This window comes from Cyprinodon tularosa, unplaced genomic scaffold (assembly GCF_016077235.1).
Source record: "Cyprinodon tularosa strain WSP-4 unplaced genomic scaffold, ASM1607723v1 ctg289, whole genome shotgun sequence".
NCBI lineage: Eukaryota > Metazoa > Chordata > Actinopteri > Cyprinodontiformes > Cyprinodontidae > Cyprinodon > Cyprinodon tularosa.
The window spans coordinates 979,324-999,958 of NW_024038995.1; the positions used below are offsets into that span (position 1 = coordinate 979,324).

Consider the following 20,635-nt stretch of genomic DNA (forward strand, 5'->3'; position numbering starts at 1 on the left):
TGTATACACGTTTACATAGGGTATTCATAATGAGTCCAGAACTTATGTCTAATGACAGCCTGACTTATGCATTACTAGGGTTGCCAACCGTCCTTGAAAAACGGAATCGTTTTAGAAATAGAAGTAGCTCTCCTGTATTTAGTGTAGTGTAAAAGGAACACACTTTGTCCTGTATTACTGTGAGAGTAAAAAAAAATAGTCAGTAAAAAGCTAATAGAAAATGAAGTACAAGGGCACGTTAGATACAAAATTTACGGTAAACTTGTTCCCAGGCCCTGTCCTGCGTTTTGACCAATGAGGAAATACAAGTAGAAAAAATAGGCTATCGTTTTCGCACAAGTTTGCTGTTGCACCAAAAATGTGCAAAATGTATTTATTGTTTTATATACATTTTTACAGTTTGAAGTTAAGCAGGCTTTAGTTTAAAATATTTATTTTATTCAGCAAAGTTTGTAATTTTGCAGTAAAGTGAATTGCTGGGTAAAAATTTGTTTTCCATGGGTTTATGTCACTCACAAATATGCATCTAAGGCTACGTTCACACTGCAGGCCTTAATGCTCAATTCCGATTTTTTTGTGAAATCGGATTTTTTTGCGTGTCCGTTCACACTTCCAAGTATATGCGACTTGTATGTGATCTACTGTGTGAACTGAATGCGTCCAACTGAAGTGTCCCGCATGCGCACTCGAGGACGCGATGACGTCACACGTAGCAAGCGTCCTCAGTGTTTGCGGAAGTAAACATGACTCGTAATACCGCAGCGTATATTGCGTTCTTTAAGTTCTTCTCCAACAGGAGCAGGCACATTACGAACGAAATCTTTTTAAGAAGATCAAAAAGAAAGACCCTCCCCCGGTTCCGGTAAGACCCTTCGAGTTTGGTCTGAATCGAGCTTTCTAAATATGAATTAAGTCAGCAACCTCACTTTCTCTCCAATGACTGCTCTCTGTGTTATCTTCCGCCATGGTTGTTAATTTTTCCCGCCTCCGCTTAGTAGGACGCAGATTAGTAACGTTTAGTAATATTTGTCAAGTATCAATGACGTGTAGGTCGGATGAATGCGACCTGGCCGTACAGACACAGGTCGCATTTGAAAAGATCAGATACGTATCGGATTCAGGACCACATATCCAAGTGGCCTGGGTCGCATTTGAAAAAATCCGATCTGTGTCGTTCAGACTGTCATAAAAAGATCAGATACAGGTCACATATGGGCAAAAAAATCGGAATTGGGTCACTTCAGGCTGCGGTGTGAACGTAGCCTAATTCAATGCAGATTTGAGTCAAATAGTAAAATAAAAAAAATCACAATTTTTGATGCAAACAAGCTAATTTGGTATGTTGTAATACAGTTAATAAATAAGCTGTTTAAAGGTTTTAATAAGCCATTGCTTCAGGGATTGATTTTGATTTCTACCAATCGAAGATATAGATTAATACATATCTTAAAACAAGATTTAACTGACTTTCCCAATTTTTGGTAGCATTGCAGCTCAAATAGTATGAACAAGATTTTATTTCCCCATTTCTGTGTAAAAATGTGGGCAAAAAGCAAATTTGGGAACTTTTTTTTTGGTATTTTTTATTATTATATTATTTGTTTTGTGTTGCTGACTACATTATGTTGGTGAATTAAAGCCACCATCATAAACCTTTTTTCCCACTAATAACCAAAGAAATCCCTTCCAAACCTATGTCTAATAGATTTTAGTTCCAAGTTTGGTGTCAGTCTTAGTTTTAAAGCATTTATCTTAAAATTATATATTGAAAAAAAAAACAAAAAAAAAACAAGGCATTTGTTACTTTAATGATGTTTTATTCTTTGAATTGATCATCAAATCTAAGTTTTTTTTGTTGATTATGTTGGTATAAAAACACAAAAATCTTCTTTTGCAACCTTTTACATTTGACCAAAAACCCAGGGTTTGGAATTTGCTTCTTCATGCACATTTGTAACACTTAGAAAATGTGCTAAAGAAATAAAAATGAGTAATGCATTCCAGCTTTGTCTGAATTATTTGCATATTTGATAGTTTCTTCCTTTTTAAATGTACTGTAAAATTTACTTTGACAAATTTTCTACCCATAAAAAGATCACAGTAATCTTTAAAACCCATTTAACCGATTGCAGACAGCTTTAGTAACAGCTTCAGTTAACACTCCATATCAATATTTATCACAGTCAGATATGACACCAAAGTTAGAACTGTAAAAACAAAGCATTTAGAAATCTAACGGAACCATTGTTAAAGCTGCAGGAATCATACCCAACCAGCCAAACAAATAAACTGGGCCAAGCAGCAAAGAGCAAGGATGAACTCATCCTTCATTTTATATAGAGGCATGGTAGCAAAATCCTGCTGGGGAATTAGAACTATGGCAAAAAAGAGGAGGAATGTGTTCTCATTTAAGGAGTCTTAATCTGACAGATGAGGAATGGGGAATGCCGCTTTCCTCCCCTGCTTTCTCAGACTGCAGAGGACTTGAAGGAGGAAATCAGATTTAAAGCAAACTTGCCTTCCCTATATGTGGGAAGGAAAGTAGTAGAACATTGGCCTGTTTATGACTATAAATTTTCTTTTTGTTTTTGGAAACTGTCCAAGAATTTAATCACTATAATAGAATTTGCCACATCCCTGCTCTATCTTGGTAACCCTACACTTAAAAAAACATAGAAACCTGTTTCCATGTCTGAATCCTGAGCAAAGAAAAACCTCGGGCTTTACCTGAGAGATTTGGGAGGAAAGTGGTGCTTAGTCAACAGACGCTCAATCCACACCTCTCTGAAGTGAGCTAAGGCCAAAGCAATAAACACAATGTCACTTCCAATGCACGGTGACATGCGGGAGTCTTCAACAACATTCACTAGCTGGCTTATACATGCGACTTATTCCCTGAAAACATTTGCCTTTAATTATCCCACTGTGTTCAGAAGCAAACTTTGAAACTCCAGCAGGGATTGTTTGAATGTGGCTTTAAGGGAGAATAGCTGAAAGACAGACAGGCACAGAGGAGGGTGTGGAGGTTGTGAAGCTAGAGAAAAATGCTACTGAGGGGAGCTGCCGGCTGGTGTCTGGACTTAATGACGAACGTTTGAAAAATAAACCTAGTTTTATGGAAATGAGCCCATTTGAGGAATTAGATTTTCAATCATACAGACATAAACACCCAAATTATTCTTGTTTTCTTTGAGGAAGCCCACTTCTGGAGCTCAAAGCTAACAATTTACCATCATAATTGACATTCTGGGAACAAATCTTACAAGAATAGAATATGATTGATTTAGGCTTATGAAACCTATATCCTCACGAGGACCAGATGGAACATAAGATATTCCCCTTATGGTAAAATCTGTTAACACTAACATAGCATTTCTCAAAATAAAGGTGCTCATATTCAGCTCAGATGTTCTCCTTCGGGATGCTATTTCAACAGAGTGACTACCTTCTATGATCAGTCATCCTTATGTGCTCCATAAAAAGTGCCAACACCGATCAGCAGAACAAATAACCACCCAGTTTCTCTCCTCAACACTCATGAAGACTAATTATTCATGTCCTTAAAGCCTGCTGAGGTCCCTTCATTCAGCAGTCTGATTCATGATGAACCACAGCCGATGGCACAATGTTTATCAGGATCCTTAATGAATTGAAAAGTTATAGTAAGAAGTTTCAATGACAGAAATCCAATCAGAGTAAAGATTATCAAAGCTGTAGTGCCAACAGGACAACAAATATTTCTCTCTCTAGCAATGATCTCCATCCTGGGGGACTCCAAGGCTTTGTCAGGCGATCAGGGGGAGTGGCGGACTAGTGGTTAGGGCATAGGGCTGGGAATCCTGGGGTTGTGAGTTTGAAACCCACTCCCACAGACTGCAATCTGGGTCTCTGAGCAAAACCCTTTACTCCCAATTGCTCCCTGGGCACCCCACGATGGCAGCCCACTGCCCCTCAACGCCATCGGTGAAATGCAGAGGTAAGATTTCTCCAATCTGAGATCAATAAAGTTCAATTATTATCATCTAGTCCCTTTTGTGAGTTCTTAATTACTACTTTAATGAAAGTGTTGACGACGCCACTCATTTGCCTCCAAAAGGTCATGATTTGAAGTACCAGCTGAACCACATCAACTGTCAAGGCAAGATGGGGACCTGATATGTTTTTATATCCTGCCAGATATTCAAATATGAACTTTGTATTTGTGCCACAACTAGTCCAAGTTGGAGAACCTTTTGCCTACCTGTGGTCAAGATCTGTTACAGACACGTAATGCAGATCTGCGCCAGAGGTTGTTGTGCAAAAAGACCCCTGCTTTTTGCACAACAACCTGATACCCAGATTGTTATTAATATGTCCAGGCCTGATGTTGTTGCCTATATTTGGTCCAGAGTTAACGCAGTTACTTCAGGCCGCCACGGAGCTGTACATTGTGGTTTTAAAATGTGGTCTAAAAATACATAGAAGTTTAAAAATACATAGAAAGGTAGAAAAATGCAATGTTTCAAGTTCTGACTCAGTAAAAACAGACTGTAAAGAGTCTGAGCTCTCACTACTTTAATCATTTTTATGAAAATGTATTTTTCCAGAACACCATAGCCCATTCTCAGCTGAGCAACATTTTATCTACTTTGGATGGGTTTTTACAACTCTGTGGGAGGAGAGGAAAACCAAAATTCATGAAATAGGAAAAAAAACAAACAAACAAGAAATGTGTCTTAGTCTAGAGCACTTTAGTGCTTTTCCGTTACCCCCCTTGATAAAAGTCCCGAGTGTTGAGTTGACCTCAAAGATGTGGGTCATCAGACTGAGTATATTCATGTATCCAATGCTTATACTTCTTTTTTTTTATTTCTGTTTATACCTACCACATATTTATCTGTCTCATCTTTCCACTAAATTTATGTGCATATATGGTCTCTACATCTGGAGGTCAGCCCATGGCCTCTCTTTCCCAGACAGACACAACACATTCTTTCACAAGCCCAGCAGGAGAAAGACTTTATTGTCCATCCCTGGCTACTGAGCAACCACTCTTCTGCTCCACTGCAGGCAAGGTTTCCTGTCACACACATATTTAAGAAAGGATAGAGCCTCCCAGGCTGCTCATCCTCCCAGAAGGAGGTCAGAAAACAGCTTGACCTGCTGGTTGACCTCCAACCCCAGTATCCTGACAGTGACCTCCTGTTGGCTCGCCATCTTTGTTCGTGAAGTAAATTAAACGGGACACACAGAGTGAAGTTCAGCTATGACCGTTTCTATCCTTTCAACCTCTTTTACTCTGAGTAGATTCATGTGACTTTCTATATGTAGAGTGGTTTTTAGGTAGGTTGCTTTGATGTTTTATACTTCATGCAGGGAACATGACCTTTTCTATTAGTCCAGTCCCTGGCATTCTGAAACCCTGTTTTTTTTTATTCAGTTAAACTTTTTTGTAGAGTAAAGAAATGTAAATGAGACTACATGCTTCTAAGCTGACTGTAAGCTCCACCTTTACTTTTACAAATGTACAGAAATAAGGTTCCCTATTAGGTACACAAGTTCAACCACCTTTTAACATACTGTAAGTGCAAACCTCTCACCAGCTAAATGCTTTTAGGCATTTAGCTAGTGAGATGTGACAGGATGTTGTAAAAAAGGAAGTAAGCTTTATTTATATAGCACCTTCCCCAGACCAAAGCCACAGTGCTTCACAACACAGTTTAAAAACATCAGAAAACATACAATATATAAGACTGAGCCGATATGGAGTCATAGCAGCTCAAAAGGTAGTTAATTAAAAGCCTGTACAAATAAAAGGGTCTTAAGTAAGCTCTTCAGTTAAATTCAGTTTATTTCTATAGGTCCAATTCACAACACGACATCTCAAGGCACTTTACAGTTCACTAGATCATGCAGTCAAATTGATTCAAAGTTTTCTATCAAAGGAAAACCAGGTGATTGCATCGACTCATGCCTTGAAGGCAATCCCTCCCAAAAAAGGGCTGGTTATCCTCCCGCAGCAGTGTGTCGCAGTGAGCTTGTTGCAGATATTTTTGATTTATGCCCAATATTGAAGCTTGGTCTGCGCTATGTTATTCCACTCCACAACGCAAGAAAGACAATCAGGAACTAGCTGTGGGTCTAGATACTACGGCGGTGAGAAAGTGGGGCAAGTTTGTACGACAACGGTGGGACATGAGGGCGAAAAAGAGCGGGGATCCAGGTGGAAAAAGGGTCCCAACATTCTCATGCACCTCGCTCTTCTAGCTGGACCCAACTTCACGCGTCGTTACAAAGAAAACAAGCTGGTAACGTACCAAACAGGAAATACGGATAGAGTAGAGCGGATGTAGATTTGACCAATCAGAGGCCTCCTGTCAGCAAGACTGTCTGTGTTTACCTACAATTTTGGAGAGATGCAGCAGAGTGTCCGTAGAAGGAGTAAGGGCACATTTGTGTTCACTGCGACACACACCCAGACGACCTGGTTTTGGAGTATAAATCAGCCTTAAGCATGCTTGTAGCGACAGTGGAGAGGAAAACCGACCTTTTACCTGAAAGAAACCTCCAGCAGAACCAGGCTCAGTGTGAGCGGCCATCTGCCGAGGCCGACTGGGGTAACAGCAGAGTCAACAGAGCGCAAGATCATTCCGTGTCAATAAAGTATCAGAGTAGAAATAAAAAGGGATTTAATTGACTTTGAAAATTGTTGTTTTTCAAAAACTGCTGAAATAAGTTCAAAAATGTTCTTTAATGATTGAAAACGTTTTTATTTTTTATTGAACTAACTTCTTTTTTGATTAAATCATAAAGACACACAATAAAGTGGTAGGACATTACCATTATACGCCATTATTCACCTTTATCAAATAAAATATTTTCCACCACATAAAAGCAGTGCTAAAATGTATTTGTTTGAGTCTCAACTATATTGTTACATTAAAATGTTCTATTATATTGAAAAGGTATTTTTTTATTAGTGTTTTTTTAATTGAAAATGTATTTTCTGAATGAAGCACTCTTATTTTGTTAATTTTATAATAAAGGCACAAATCTAGCTACATACTCTTTGAAAAAAAAAAAGTGTTGCATTAGAATAAACAAGCGTTAATTTGACAGTATATTTTTAACATATAACACCAACACTGGATATTTAACGCATTTGATTCTGCACAATCACCAGACCCCAATCCAATAGAGCCCATTGAGACTACATTAAACTGGAGATTTACAGACATCAAATCAGGAGAACACCATGAGCCAATCCTGTCAATAAAACCCCAAACCTACAAGATTGTTTCAATAATCCAAACTTTAGTGAAGTTTTTCTGTTATCAGACTTAAATAGATAAATGAGTTGAAATATATATTGGCTTGCGTTAACATAAAAGACGGTGAAAAGGTCTTCTGTGTGGTCCAACATCATCTACTATGGCTAACATCTGCGGATTAGCTCCAGATTGGGTCAAAATGAGCTTTGTCACTGCTGCAGAGTCCAGCTGTTTGTCCTGACATAAGTCCCTTTGTCATAGATGGGGGGTGGGGAGCGCTTCAGAGACATCTGGACTGTATCAGCGATGCATGCTGTAAATCCTGGGATTGCTGCTGTGTGACGTTGTTGAATGGGTTTCCCAGCAAACTCACTCTCCCCTGCGAAACTCTCTCCTCGTTAATCTGCTCGTTAAGAATCTTATCTGGTGCGTGTAAAAGTTTGTGTAGTTCGTTGCGTCTAGGAAACCACCGTGGCCTGAATTCACTCTCTGGAAACAAAGTTATTGTGTATGTACAGTCTGTGTGATTTTTTTTTTTTTTTTGCTTGGTGGTGAGTATGTGTGGGGTATTATATGGGGTTTTCCTTTGTACAGCAAAAAGCGCATTTGTTTTCCCAGATGTGTGAGCGGATTCAAACAGTTTGTGGCCATAATTGTTTGAAAAGCACTTCCAAACAATATTCACTTACAAAACAGAAACAAAGGAGCGGTTTTAAGTTCACTCTTCCTCCCCATGGACAAATATTTGCTGCTGAAAGACCAGAGACAGCTGGTGAGAGGCTTTTCCGTGCACCAGTGTTTTCCCACTCTTTTCACTCTTGATCTGGGAGATAAATGGTACAATTTAATAATTTAATCAAGGCCAAAACTCAATTTTAGTTTGAAGTCTGGAAACTAACTCCAGATAATCCGTAAACGCATTCTTACAAACCACGACATTGAGGATAAACAGTGCTGTGTTTATATCATTTTTGTGTGTGTAGTACTGTGTACAAAACACATGGAATCAATTTAACTGTATCAATATGACCTAGAAATCAGCTCATGGGGTAAGATTTTTAAGGGACTGAGGAATCACTTAAAAAATTGAAATATATTAGACATCAGAGACTGAGCCAACAACAAAATGCTATGCCATCAAATGTTGGCTATTTAACCCTGTAATGCCAAATGTATCATATTTGATACATACGGTTTCTGAAATGTTTGGGTCTGACACCTTTTGCATAATTTAATGGTAAAAACTTTGCTCAAAATCCTATTGTACACAATCAGACATACCTGATAACAGAGGGCAGAAGACTACACAAAAAATAATCTTGACTTATCGCATAGTAAAAAATTATTAATATAAAAAATGTATTTCTGTTTTTTCTTTTTACATATTTTGTTAAAAAGCCAAATAAGGAATTCAAACCAAAAAAAAAGTAATTTTCTGTTTTGTTTTATTCTTGGATCGGGCTTTAAAGGGTTAAAGAAATCAGTAAATATTAAGTGGCATATTTAAACCTTTTTCAAAGTACAAAAAAAACCCAAACATTTTTTTTATTATTATTATTTTGTCTGTTTCAAACAGGGCTGCTCAGTGGAACAGTGGGTAGCACTGCCATCTTGCAGCAAGAAGGTTCCAGCCTGGGGTCTTTCTGCATGAAGTTTGCATGTTATCCCTGAGCATGTGTGGGTTCTCTCTGGGTACTCTGGTTTCCTCCCACAGTCCAAAAACACAACTGTAAGGTTAATTGGCTTCTCTAAAGTCCCCTTAGGTGTGAGTGTGTGAATGGTTGTTTGTCTCTGTGTGACCCTGCGATGGACTGGTGACGTGTCCAGGGGGTACCCTGCCTCTCGCCCATAGACAGCTGGAGATACAGTAGGCACCAGCACCCCTTGTGACCCCAATTGGGATAAGTGTGTAAGAAATTGGATGGATGTTTTGAACATGGCAATAATGAATAAAAAGTTTCCCCTCTCTAATAACAGCCATTTGTCAATGTTAAAGAATGTCAGTTAGCATGCAGTTAATGTCTTTATCAGTAACGGACACATGCTTTCAAAAACACTTACTGTACTTGAAACTTATAGTAAAAATGTATTCTAGTTTGCTGCTAATGTGTAGTCAGGCTAATAATGTGTAGTGAAAAATGTCAATTAATGCTCCAGTTTTAATTAAACAAGCTAGACGACTAAGTAAAACATAACATTATTTATTTCCTCCTAATGTCAAATGTTGAAATAAATGCAGTATCTTAATAACAATGTCAAAGTATTCAGGTAACTTCAAGTTTTCTGCTTCACAATAATTCTTTGCCAGAGTTGGAAGCTTACAAAATAAACTTATGACTCAAGAAGCCAGCAGCAATAGCTATGAAACAAAAGTGTTGACACTGCTTAAATGAAGATACACTTTTTTTTTTTTAGAATTCATGTAATAAAGCAGACTTAAAAGAAGAGATTTTATCAACTTTACCTTCACATGCATATTGTGCCTTTCAGCTGCGCATGCTTTGGCCAAAACATTCAACAAGCACAGCCTTGTTTTCGCTTAAATCAAAGAAAGATACAAGAACACTGCAAGAAGTGTGTCTGTCCTAACATAGGAGCTTTATAAAGTCAGTGGCTGCGCAGTCGTTACCTTCCTTGTACTTTTTGTCAGAGAGAACAAGAACTCAGACTGCGCAAAGTCTAAAGTTCACCATCATTTGTCAAACTCAGCAGAGGGAGCGAGAGCATATGGTGAGCAGACAAAAAGACGGATGAAAACAGGACAAGTGCACATGCAGTTCAGGGTGAGACCAGACCGAGATGAGGAACAGAAAAAAGAAAAGTGTCAGAAAAGCCTGAGGCATTAGGAAGAGGGGAAGGAGAAACAGTGAGAGGATTGTCCCGGAGGTCAGGAATTACACTGACCGTAATAAACCTAAGAGACAGACACGGCCTAAAGCCCTCTTCTTCTTTTTCTTCTCAGCTAGTTTTGCTTCCTCTGATCTCTCTCTCTTCTTTTTCAACCCTCATGCCTTTGTTTTTTTTCCACCTATCAAACTGTTGTAAATTTAAGACATATCATCTCCCTATCTATTGTTTATATACCTCATATTGTCCTCATATTGTTTGTAACCACATAGAATCAAAAGCCATAACACTTTAGTCTTAAAGAAGGCCATGTAAGAGAGCAAATCCAGCATTTCATCCATCAATCTCTCATATGTTCCTTTATTCATACTGTATAAATGTGTTTTGTGTCAGGCAAAGGTAGTTATCCCTTCATTCCTTGACCCATGTCTTCAATAAACCTAACAGCCATCAATAATGTTAAATTATGCCATTACTTGATTAGTCTGTTACCTACTCCACCTTTGCATCCATTCATCTGTCAAGAAGTTTAAATCCATCATCAGAAATCAATTTTATGCTTCTGCCCTTGTCTGCACCATCAACCCACTGCAGTGTTAATCATTTCAACAGTTGTACTGTCTTTCCAGTTAAGATGATTTCTTAAAATGTCAGCCGTTTTTCTGTCACTCATCTATTGACTCATCGGTTCATCCATGTTTCCACTTTCCTTTCCTCACATGTGTTTAAAATGATGGATGGAATCAATTTGATAAAGAACTCCAAGAATCAGGAAGTCTGTTTTCCCGTCTCTGGTCAAAACATCCGTCTGTCCGTCCACCCTGTTAGTCTATTGTTTAGTAGACTTATCCGTCCAAATGTTTTTTTCACCTTAGATCAATTCTTTCACCCATCCTCCCTTTATTCAATCAGCCCTTACATCAAACTCTTTCCAATCTTGACACTTATTTGGTCTGGGTTCCATTTTGACACTTAACCTTATCATTCAGAAACCCATCAGCCACCCATCTGCCCATCCATTAATCCAATTTAACCAGCCATCCATCATCTCTCATTCATCAATCCACTCAGTCAGCGGTTTATTCAATAACAATGGCTCTATTGCCCACCCCTCCATTTAAACCTGCTGGTTGACGGTGGACATCTCTAGGTTAATCCATCCTTGTTCAAGCCATTGTAATTCATACCGTAAAATATAATCAAGTAATCCATCCCCCCAAAAAACTCCCTAAATAGGAGATACTGAGCCAGTAAGAACCAACCATTGCTGATAAGAGCCAGGCTTGTTTTCCATTGCATGTGACGCTCCATGGCTGCAAGATGTTGTTGGTCTTGTGATTTTGCTTCAGGAAAATATTTCAGCTATTCTTGGAGACCAGACAGTAGGAGGTGACTGTTCCTTCATTACACTCTGGATCAACTTACAGCAACTTGCTTACTTTTGTTTTGTTGGGGAACTCAATTAGAGCAATAAAATCGATACAAAAATAACGGGATTGCTGCTGATATGAAGTCTGGAATCGGTCTATTCTATATTTAAAGTTACTTCTCTGTGAATTAGAATCTGCAGAGTGTGCAGACTCTAGCTGTGTGCACACCAAGCAGACTGTAAGTGACAGAAACTTTAAGCTGCCAGTAACTGTGTGTGCACTAGTGAGCATTGTGTAAGTGTGAGCCGCAGACAGAGCCAGTACAGCTACATGTAGGAGGAAAACAGTTCAGCCAACTCCTAAAGAGATGTGTCCCAAAATTATCCGGGCCGCCGACGCATGTTCCATATCCGTGCCTGTGCTTGGATTTTTCCCGCTCTCTGCAGGGATTCACTTCGTCAACTATTTCGGCTGCGGATGTTAAAGTAGAGTCGGTCTGGAGTGTCTCCAGGTTTTGTGGCGGGGACCACAGAGCTTGGAACGCCGGAAGACAAGTGAAACTGTCGCTTCATGTGGTTGCTTTGTGAAACATGGGCACATTTATTAAACCATAAGGGAAAGTTACTGATATAAAAGTATTAACATGTTTCTTATCTTTTTTTGTTGTCCTTGCTGCCTTCGGTGTAAATGATCTCAGTGTCCTGTTCTAAAATAGGTTTAACTTTTAGTTTTACTTTAATAAAACTAGGAAATTTCTCTGGAAGCAGGACAAAAGTCTAACAAGCCAGGCTTTTGGATTCGCCTTAAAGTTTTAAGCAAAGTGTTTCTGAATTTAGTAGCGAAAGACTAACACATCAGCTGGCCGATATATGCATGCCCTAGCCCATGTGCGTTCAGCACTCATGCCTTCAGATCATCCATCCATCCATCAATTGATAAACTTGTTAAGAAATTAAAAGTTAAACTGAGCTTCTTTCGTAATAAGACATGTTTTTCTTTTGGGGTAAAAAAGCACCTTGTCTCTGCATCGTTTTTATTGGTCTTAGATTATGGTTGTTGGGATCTGGAGGCTTGTCTACTTTCTCCACCAGAGGACGCACAAGATCTCTCCTGAGGGCATGAGCTGACTGCGACACCTGTTTCCCATCTGCTCATCAGGAGGCCCTACTTAAGGAGGAGGAGGCTGACACTTCCCTGCCAGAGTGTTTGCCAGTAATTTTACAGCAAAACCTGAGCCAGCTTCTCTGATCTGAAACCCTGATTTTGTGAACCAATCTGATCCTGTGTTCTTCTGCCTCAGAGATCCTGACTTATCTGGAAACCTGTCTTCCTGGAGAAAATAATCTCTGTCTGGAATCTGCCTGCCTGCCCTCCGTCTCAGTCTCTGCCTCAGCCCTCTGCCTGCCGACTAGCCTGTGGACCCACAAGGTTCCCCCCCTGCTGATCAGATTCCTCTCTGAGCAGGTATTTATCCCAGTCATCTGTAAACTGCAAGTTTCCTGGATCAACTCTAACTGCTCTGTCCTCCTCAGTGGCTTCCCTCCCGTGACCAGTCTGACGAACAAAGAACCTGTGCATCCATTTACTTGTGAACATTGTTAAATAAATCATTTAACTTTTTCTCTGTCTCAAAGAGTGATTTCTGCCTGTGGATGAGACGCCTAGACCCCAACATGACAATGGTGACCCTTTTTTATAAGAATGCTACTTCTTCATGCTTGATTAGGGTTCATCACAAACTGTAGAGCCATGACACCACTGTGTGGGAAGGCGTTCCCTCTCTACGAGAAAGCAGTGTCATTGGTACACCTTTATTTACAAGGCCCTTCTTGGATTACTGCCCTCTTACATTTGTACCTTACTTACAGAAAGAAGCATGGCTTCTTATGCCCTGAGATCCAACGATCAGCTGTTGCTCACTGTCCCTTTTACCCGCACAGAACTAGGGAAGAAAGCCTTTAGCTACGCAGCTCCTTCTGCGTGAAATTTTTTACAAAGAAACTGGATGTTGACTGAATTTTTTTTTTATCTTTAAATGCTTTTAAGTTAAAAGTGAAAGAATTTGAACCTGCCTAAATGATCTGTAATTTTTTTATTTCATGTTTTTTTTATGTACCTGTCATTTAATTTAATGTATCTCTGTTTATTGTGTAACTTTGCTGCCTCTTGGCAAGGAATCCATTGAAAAATAGATTTTAAATCTGAATGGGATTTTTCACTGCTTAAATAAAGGTTAAATAAAAACAAAATCCATCTATCCATCCATCCATCCATCCATCCATCCATCCATCCATCCATCCATCCATCCATCCATCCATCCATCCATCCATCCATCCATCCATCCATCCATCCATCCATCCATCCATCCACAGCTGGTATGACTGATCATGGGGGTTATGGGGTTAAGGGAAAAAAGCCAAACTTATTCAATATTTTTATCCTCCAACTTTCTTGGAGGAACAAAGGCAAAATTGTCTGTACAGTTAAGTTTGTATTTTTGACATGTTTTGCTTTGACTTTTTCACCCATTTTAACAGCAGCAGAAAATCACTTTTAGAGGATAATAAAATAAATACGTTAGCCTATTATGCCCAGTCATGAAAAGGCTCCTTAATGCAAGCAAACCACTGTGTTTGTGTTGAGTCTAAGCAATGCCACCAATGATCATTCCCTGACAGAAAAAAAAAGTATTTGCTAGAATGAGGTGAGATGTTTGCTGGAAACTTTTATTACCTTATAGAAACAGCAGAACTTTAAAGAAAAAGTCCTATTAAATGTTTGTTCTCCTTAAAGGTTAGTATAAAGGAACAGTATTTGGTTTAAAACTCTTACAAAACAGCCAAACTAATGGAATAGGTTTAAGCTCTGGAGTCTGCAGCGCAGACTCTAAGGTAAATGATGAAGCATCTCTTAGCAAAGCCCAGAAAGCCTCCCTGATACCATCTCAGGAAATTTTTAAGTGGGGCTGCCGTCTCGCCAAAGGGCCTAAGGCCTCCCTCAGTGAGTACATTTCCAACATTTGACTTATTCCCAAAAACAACATAACTCCTGCCAGGTCTAGACTTACGAGCTACACCCGATCATCATCCAACACAAACTAACACAACAAATAATGAAACCAATCGAGCAGAGTGCAGGGCCTCCAGGCAACAGCCAAATCACTTTTAGAGGTGGCTGCTGGGTGGTCAGGAAAAGGGGAAAAGAATCCGGCTTGTAAAGACAAGGTTATCCATGCCATAACTTTAGAAAATACCCATGTCCCTATTTTAAAACCATTTATTAGCTATTAATCCCCACTTGCGAAGCAACAATAATCTATCTAAATAGATTAATCTTAAAGTGAATGATAATATCCTGTTGGTGCCTAGATTAGTCTAAACTCGTATCGCTGGGAATGATTTTGTTACATTATTCACTTAACCTGTAAAATTACACAATTACACGACTCATGGTGTTATTCCAAAAATAAACCTGTTCAAGAGCATTATTCCTACTTGTTTGGCTGCAGCTCAGGCAGAAGAATTGTAACCCAATAAAGGACACATGATATCCGCTATCTGTCCAGAGCACTAATGGTTTATTAGTCCCTTGGTGCTGAAATGTGATCCAATAGTATTGGAAGAAGCTCCCCCTAATCCCTACATCTGTGAGGCAGAGCTGGGCAGCAGGCAGAGATTTACACCCGGTAGTTTATGGAGCTTTTAAAAGGAACAAAGGAGCTGCCATAAAAAAAAAAAAAAATAATAATAAAAACAATGGCATTGGAAGGATGAGTGTGTTTTGTTAATTTTTCAATCGCATCTAATATGAGGGTGACAAACTTTTATTTCAAAAAGCTCGACTCTACAATTAGAAAAAGACAAATATACATCTCGTTACCTCAAACAATTAAAACTTTTGGACGGCTTAAAATATATGAAGAGGTTTATCAAGGATGCATTTTAGGGCCCAAAGTTATTTCCTACTTTTACAAAATTTCAGGACCTACTTTTAAGCTGCAGAAATCCCAGCTAAATCTGAGACAGCCTTCAAATTTGCTTAAACTAAACTTTTAGCATGAAGGGGAGTGCATACCGATGTTTCTGCAGAGTGCAAGGAGTTTATAATGTCCTCCCTATAATGTATACATAACAAATGTGCATCTATAAAGGTCAACTCTCATAGTCTTTGTTAATGCTGGTGTTTTGTTTTTGTAATAATAGAGAGAGCAACAAATAAATAAGCTTGTTTTATAAAAGGAGAGGTTTTTTGGCAGCTTGCTGCTCTGAAACACACAATGCCAGGATGGGAAGGGATCACCAAAAACCAGAGAAACAACAATTTAAATTTTAATCAGCAAATTGAGCAGAAACAACTGAAAGGTTTTCCTGAAACCCTAAATGGTCTCACTATCTCTCTCTGGGTCAGTCAGGTAGACTATATACAGAAGGTAGTCACTGATACTCTCTTTAAGAGGAAGAAAGCCACCAAACACCAACTAAATGATCAATATCTGCTGATGCACATACACAGAACTTACTTTTTTATCTATACATTTAATTTAGAAAAATAAGCTGTGAAATATATAGTGATACAGCAATATCATAATGATATCGTATTGTGACCCAAGAATCGTGTCATATCATATTGCAAGACCCATGCCAATACTTTTCCCTAGTAGAAAGCAACGAATGCTATGCTGAGATGTGTTTTTCCTCCTCTAAATATCCCCTTCTGACATTCTAACATTTGCTTAATTGTGCTTTTTTATAGTTTTAATCTTGGGTAAAGATTTGGATTATAATGTGTAATGTGTATAATGTTTGTTGTTGCCTCGACCAGGACTCTATAGAAGAATTATTATAACTTTTAATATATTATAACTTTTTCTTGTCTGGAAAATGGTAAAATAAAAAACAAAAAACAAAAACAACAACAACAACAAAAAAACAATAGAGCCAACAGACACATGCAGGAATAACATCTATATTATCCCCTTGATGCCTATTGTTGCAAATATGCAACAAAGCATATTGTATGTTGAACAGTTTATTTCAGCTGTGGCTGGTTTTAAAGCTCCACATTGTTGCTGTTAATGATGTAGTTGTTGTTATTGGTGATGTTGTTGAGGAAGAACCCATATTACACAAACAGCAAATATAGAAGGTGTGGGGTGTGCTTTAGTGGTGCCGTGGTTAACGCAGCCGACCTGGGTTGGAATCCGACCTGTGGTCCTTAGCTGCATGTCTTCCCCCTCCCTCATACCCCCTTTCCTGTCAGCCTACTGTCAGAAAAACAAGCCACTAGTGCCGTAAAAACAACAACAAAAAAAAATTTTTTGTGGGGACTTAGGAGCTTTGTGCAAGCACTTGTTTCTGGTACAACTGTTGTATTAAATTTGCACTGCAACTAAATTGATATATTTATAATGGTCTCAATTTGATAACTAAAGCCAAAAAAACACGTACAAGCATTTTACATACATGCATATGAATTCAGGTGTCAATTTCTTTTAAATAAGTTAATTTCATTTCAATAGGATGTATAAATAATTAAATAAACTCAACTGAATTGAGTTTAGAAAGAAAAAAGCTTAAGGTGAGAATGAAAGCTGCGTTTAAAGCTTCAGTATTGTTTTTAAAGCTATTATTAGTCATTTTGTCTACAAAATAGTTGAGAGATGAAAGAAAGACTGTAGGGTTGAAGGTGTAGAGCATTGGATAAAGCTTCTTTATCTTCTATAGCTTTGGTCCAATCAATATCTGAATATGTCGCTTCCTTAAAGCTGCCTCTTTTTTCAGTCTGGGGCGTTAAAAGGACCAAACATTTCCCTTTCATTAAACCTTAGTTTAAGCATACAGCAGTTCAAATCCCACTGCTTTATCAATGGATAACATTCAGGCGGTTATGTGCAAAATACATTTAGTAGAAACTGTATGAATCAACATCCTCAAACACAAAATCCTCTTGCAGATAAAAACATGCTTGCTATTGCTGCACTGAGGAGGTCGAACTCCATCAATCAAAGCTGCTGCACGCAGCTTTCCTTTGAGTTCACTGTGGGAGACAAAAAGCCATAACTGAACCTTCTTCCCTTATCAAGTATGAATTACAAAGACCATCAAACTCCATTTCCTCTGACATTACCTTCTCTCTGCCACATCCCACCTACCACAGATCATACCCCTTCACCAACAGAGGGCAGAGTTTGCCTCTGTATCCAGGCAGGCTTTAGGGGAGAGGGAGAGGAGCAAAAGGGAGGGAGGGTTTGGGGATGGAGAGAGCATGGGTACTGGAAGGAGAGCGCGGGAGTCTTACTTGCAGTCTCTGTCCTCCAGATCAAAATGCGGGTTGAAGTTGATAAGGATTTTCTGACCATCTTCAGGGGCGGTTATAACCCATACGCACTGCTGGGAGGGCGGGTACGAGGTGGGGTAACCCGGGGAGGTCAGGTAATCCGCATTAGTGATCTTTATGCTTCCTCCGCACATATCTGCACCACAAAGTGAGACAGAAAGTGATTCAAAAAAGGAGAAAAAATGCAATCCATCATATTATTTGACCTGAGACACCTTAAAATGAACCCTTGTTGATTGTTCAGTGATTAATCTTTACAGAAAGTAGTTGGTTTTTTTTGTTACTGGTGATAGGGCTCTCAACCCAAGGTGCCATTCTGTTAGAGGGCGGCTGGAGGTCTCTGTTGCATCTTTGTATGGCCAGTCAATATAGTGAGTGCCTTCCTCATTAAGCAAATTATGTCACAACATGAATCATAACAGTAAAGTAACCAATTCAGGTTACTAATTATAAGTTACAATTAATTAATGGGCTAATTTACACTTTTTAAGTGAGATGAATTAACTATATTCAATTAAAAATCTAAAACACTGGGAGTGATGAAAGCTGGACCAAATTGGATGCAGAAAAGCAGATAGATTTTCCTGAGAAAAACGACTTATATCTTAAATCATACCTTCAGTTATTTTCCACTGATTACTGACTTGTTATATATTTACTCCAGTTCTGAAGGGCTAAATAAAGTCTTCTTAGTGGGGAACATTTGGAAATCATGCAATATGATGGTTTATTGCAATGCATCTCTAATGCCTGCCTCCTCCGTCTCTCATTTGCCATTAACTGTGCTTCCAAGTCTTTTTCACCTTTAGCACCTTGGATGCAGCCATCTGTGAGGATCCTCTCCTGCAGGGACTCCATCTAACAGACTGAATATATCATTGGCATGCAAGTGAAAGGGGCGCAGGAGGGGTTCCTCAATGCGCCTTTCTTCCAAGAAGTGCCACTGAACGGAGGTATTAAATATGCTCGAACTTTAGTAAAAAAAAAATGTAAAAAATGTGTGAAAGTGTGGCTGAGACGCATCCGCATCCAATCTTCAAGGTGACGTGTCTCACCGTGCAGGAAAACATGCTTCTTTATTACATTTAATTTTCTCTCTGGATGGTTTATGAAATTGCATGTTGCTGGAGATCATGCTTCAGTGGAAACGCGCGCAATACCCTCCAAAAAATGCGTCTTTGATGGACCAAAAAGACTAATATGTTTAAATCTTCTCATAGAGATAAAATATGTATGCATACTTGGACCTGTTGTGCATTTTGAAATCCTTAGCAGTTGGGGATTATATTCCCAAATTCTAATATATACTTGGAATAATCACTTTTGCTGCATCTTTTTTTAATTTATGAACATAAAAATGATCAAACAGCTCCAGCCCTGAATAAATACCCCCCCTGCAGCCAGGTGAGAGCCGACAATAGTGATAAAAGCATGCAGAAACCGGGTCAATAATGCTGTAATGTCAACCTACCAGTCTGAGTAAACGGAGACACCAAGATTATTTGGCTGAAAAGGAACAATAGAAATCCACAACGCATCCTTAATATGTGGCACCACATAGATAATATAAACACACAAAAAAAAAATAAAAAAATAAAAAGAGGTGAAACGTCCAGAGAGGAAAAAGGGGAAATAACAGCAATTCTCTTAGAGTAAGAGATCTGGTGGTTGTAGAGTCCCCAGCATCCTGCGATTCACAGGGAACAACTTGGCATCTCCGAGAAGAAAATAATCCAAAGGCTTAAAAACAAGAACCAAAATAAGACAAATCAGGTAAAAAGGGGCACCTCAATACTCCCGGTTCTCTGTTATGTTATTATTAAACCCAGCAGGAAATCAACACTCCAAAAAGGGAGATAAATAATAAAAGAGGAAGAAAAAAATCACTGTTCAGTCGGGAAAAACCCGGAGCTGTTCCTGCTCTGAGTCTCTGCTGCTCCGAGCTGAACTGTCAGGATAAAGGAGACAGAAACGGCGGAATGGACGCCCTCCAGTAGATCCGCTGCTGAGCGCAACCAGCAACAAGCGACCGATTCAGAGGAGAGCTGGAGCGGACTGACACCGCTGCGCCCTGTGCGCTCCTGACGCGTGCGTGCGTGCGTGAGGGGCTGGAGGAGGAGGAGGTTCACGCAAACCCATGATGGCATGCGGCTCCGTGACACAATAAAATCTGGACAGTGTCAGCCACAAAGATGGAGCCAGACGACTTAGACGCGCCTGTTGTCACGATAATCAGATAAGAAAACGATTCAGTCAAAATTTTCTAAAACAGCTTTAGAAATTTATAAAAAATAAAAAGTGCAATATTTCCCCATGACCATATCTTGTTTTTTTCCCTATACGTACTGTAGCTTTGTAAATGCAGATGTAAAAGTTAATCTCATGCAGTAACATGAGGTAAGATCACTATACATATTAGTCAGAATTTAACAAACATTTGAATTAATAATAATTGAAATCTCATGCAAATCATATAGTTTACATAGTAACAACTCCCATAAATCCATACAGGAACAATGTTGAAAATATGATTTATTTTAGTATCTGAATTCAACAAGTGAACCGCAATAAAATCTATTGAATAATTACACATTATTTCCCCTATTTTATTTTTTTTTCCACTTACAACTAATAAAACAAGACATTTAGATTAAATAGGTTTCAACAGAATTTAGTTTTTTATTTAAAAAGTATGTTTAATTTCAGTTTTATATGAAAGAAGCCTTATTATAAATAAAAATAAAATTCCCTTTAATGTTTGTCAATGGGGAACTTCACTCTGCTTTTGACCCATCCCCCTGGGGAGCAGTGGGCGGCCATTGGGTGGCGCCC

The 20,635-nt window shown here is 38.9% G+C and overlaps 1 protein-coding gene across 2 annotated transcripts in view; it reads right to left on the reverse strand.

The window, feature by feature from the left end:
* LOC119787133 (neuropilin-1a-like) overlaps positions 1–19,875 on the reverse strand; it is a 106,842-nt gene extending 86,967 nt beyond the window's left edge. The window contains exons 1-2 of one of the 2 annotated variants that reach the window (XM_038290776.1): positions 19,275–19,875; positions 17,765–17,939 (exon numbers count right to left, since the gene is read on the reverse strand). In XM_038290776.1, the coding sequence (XP_038146704.1) occupies positions 17,765–17,939; positions 19,275–19,362 (263 nt within the window). In that variant the 5' untranslated portion in view covers positions 19,363–19,875. The remainder of the gene's footprint in view (positions 1–17,764; positions 17,940–19,274) is intronic. The other variant, XM_038290777.1, reaches the window with a different exon arrangement.
* Positions 19,876–20,635: the final 760 nt, after the last annotated feature.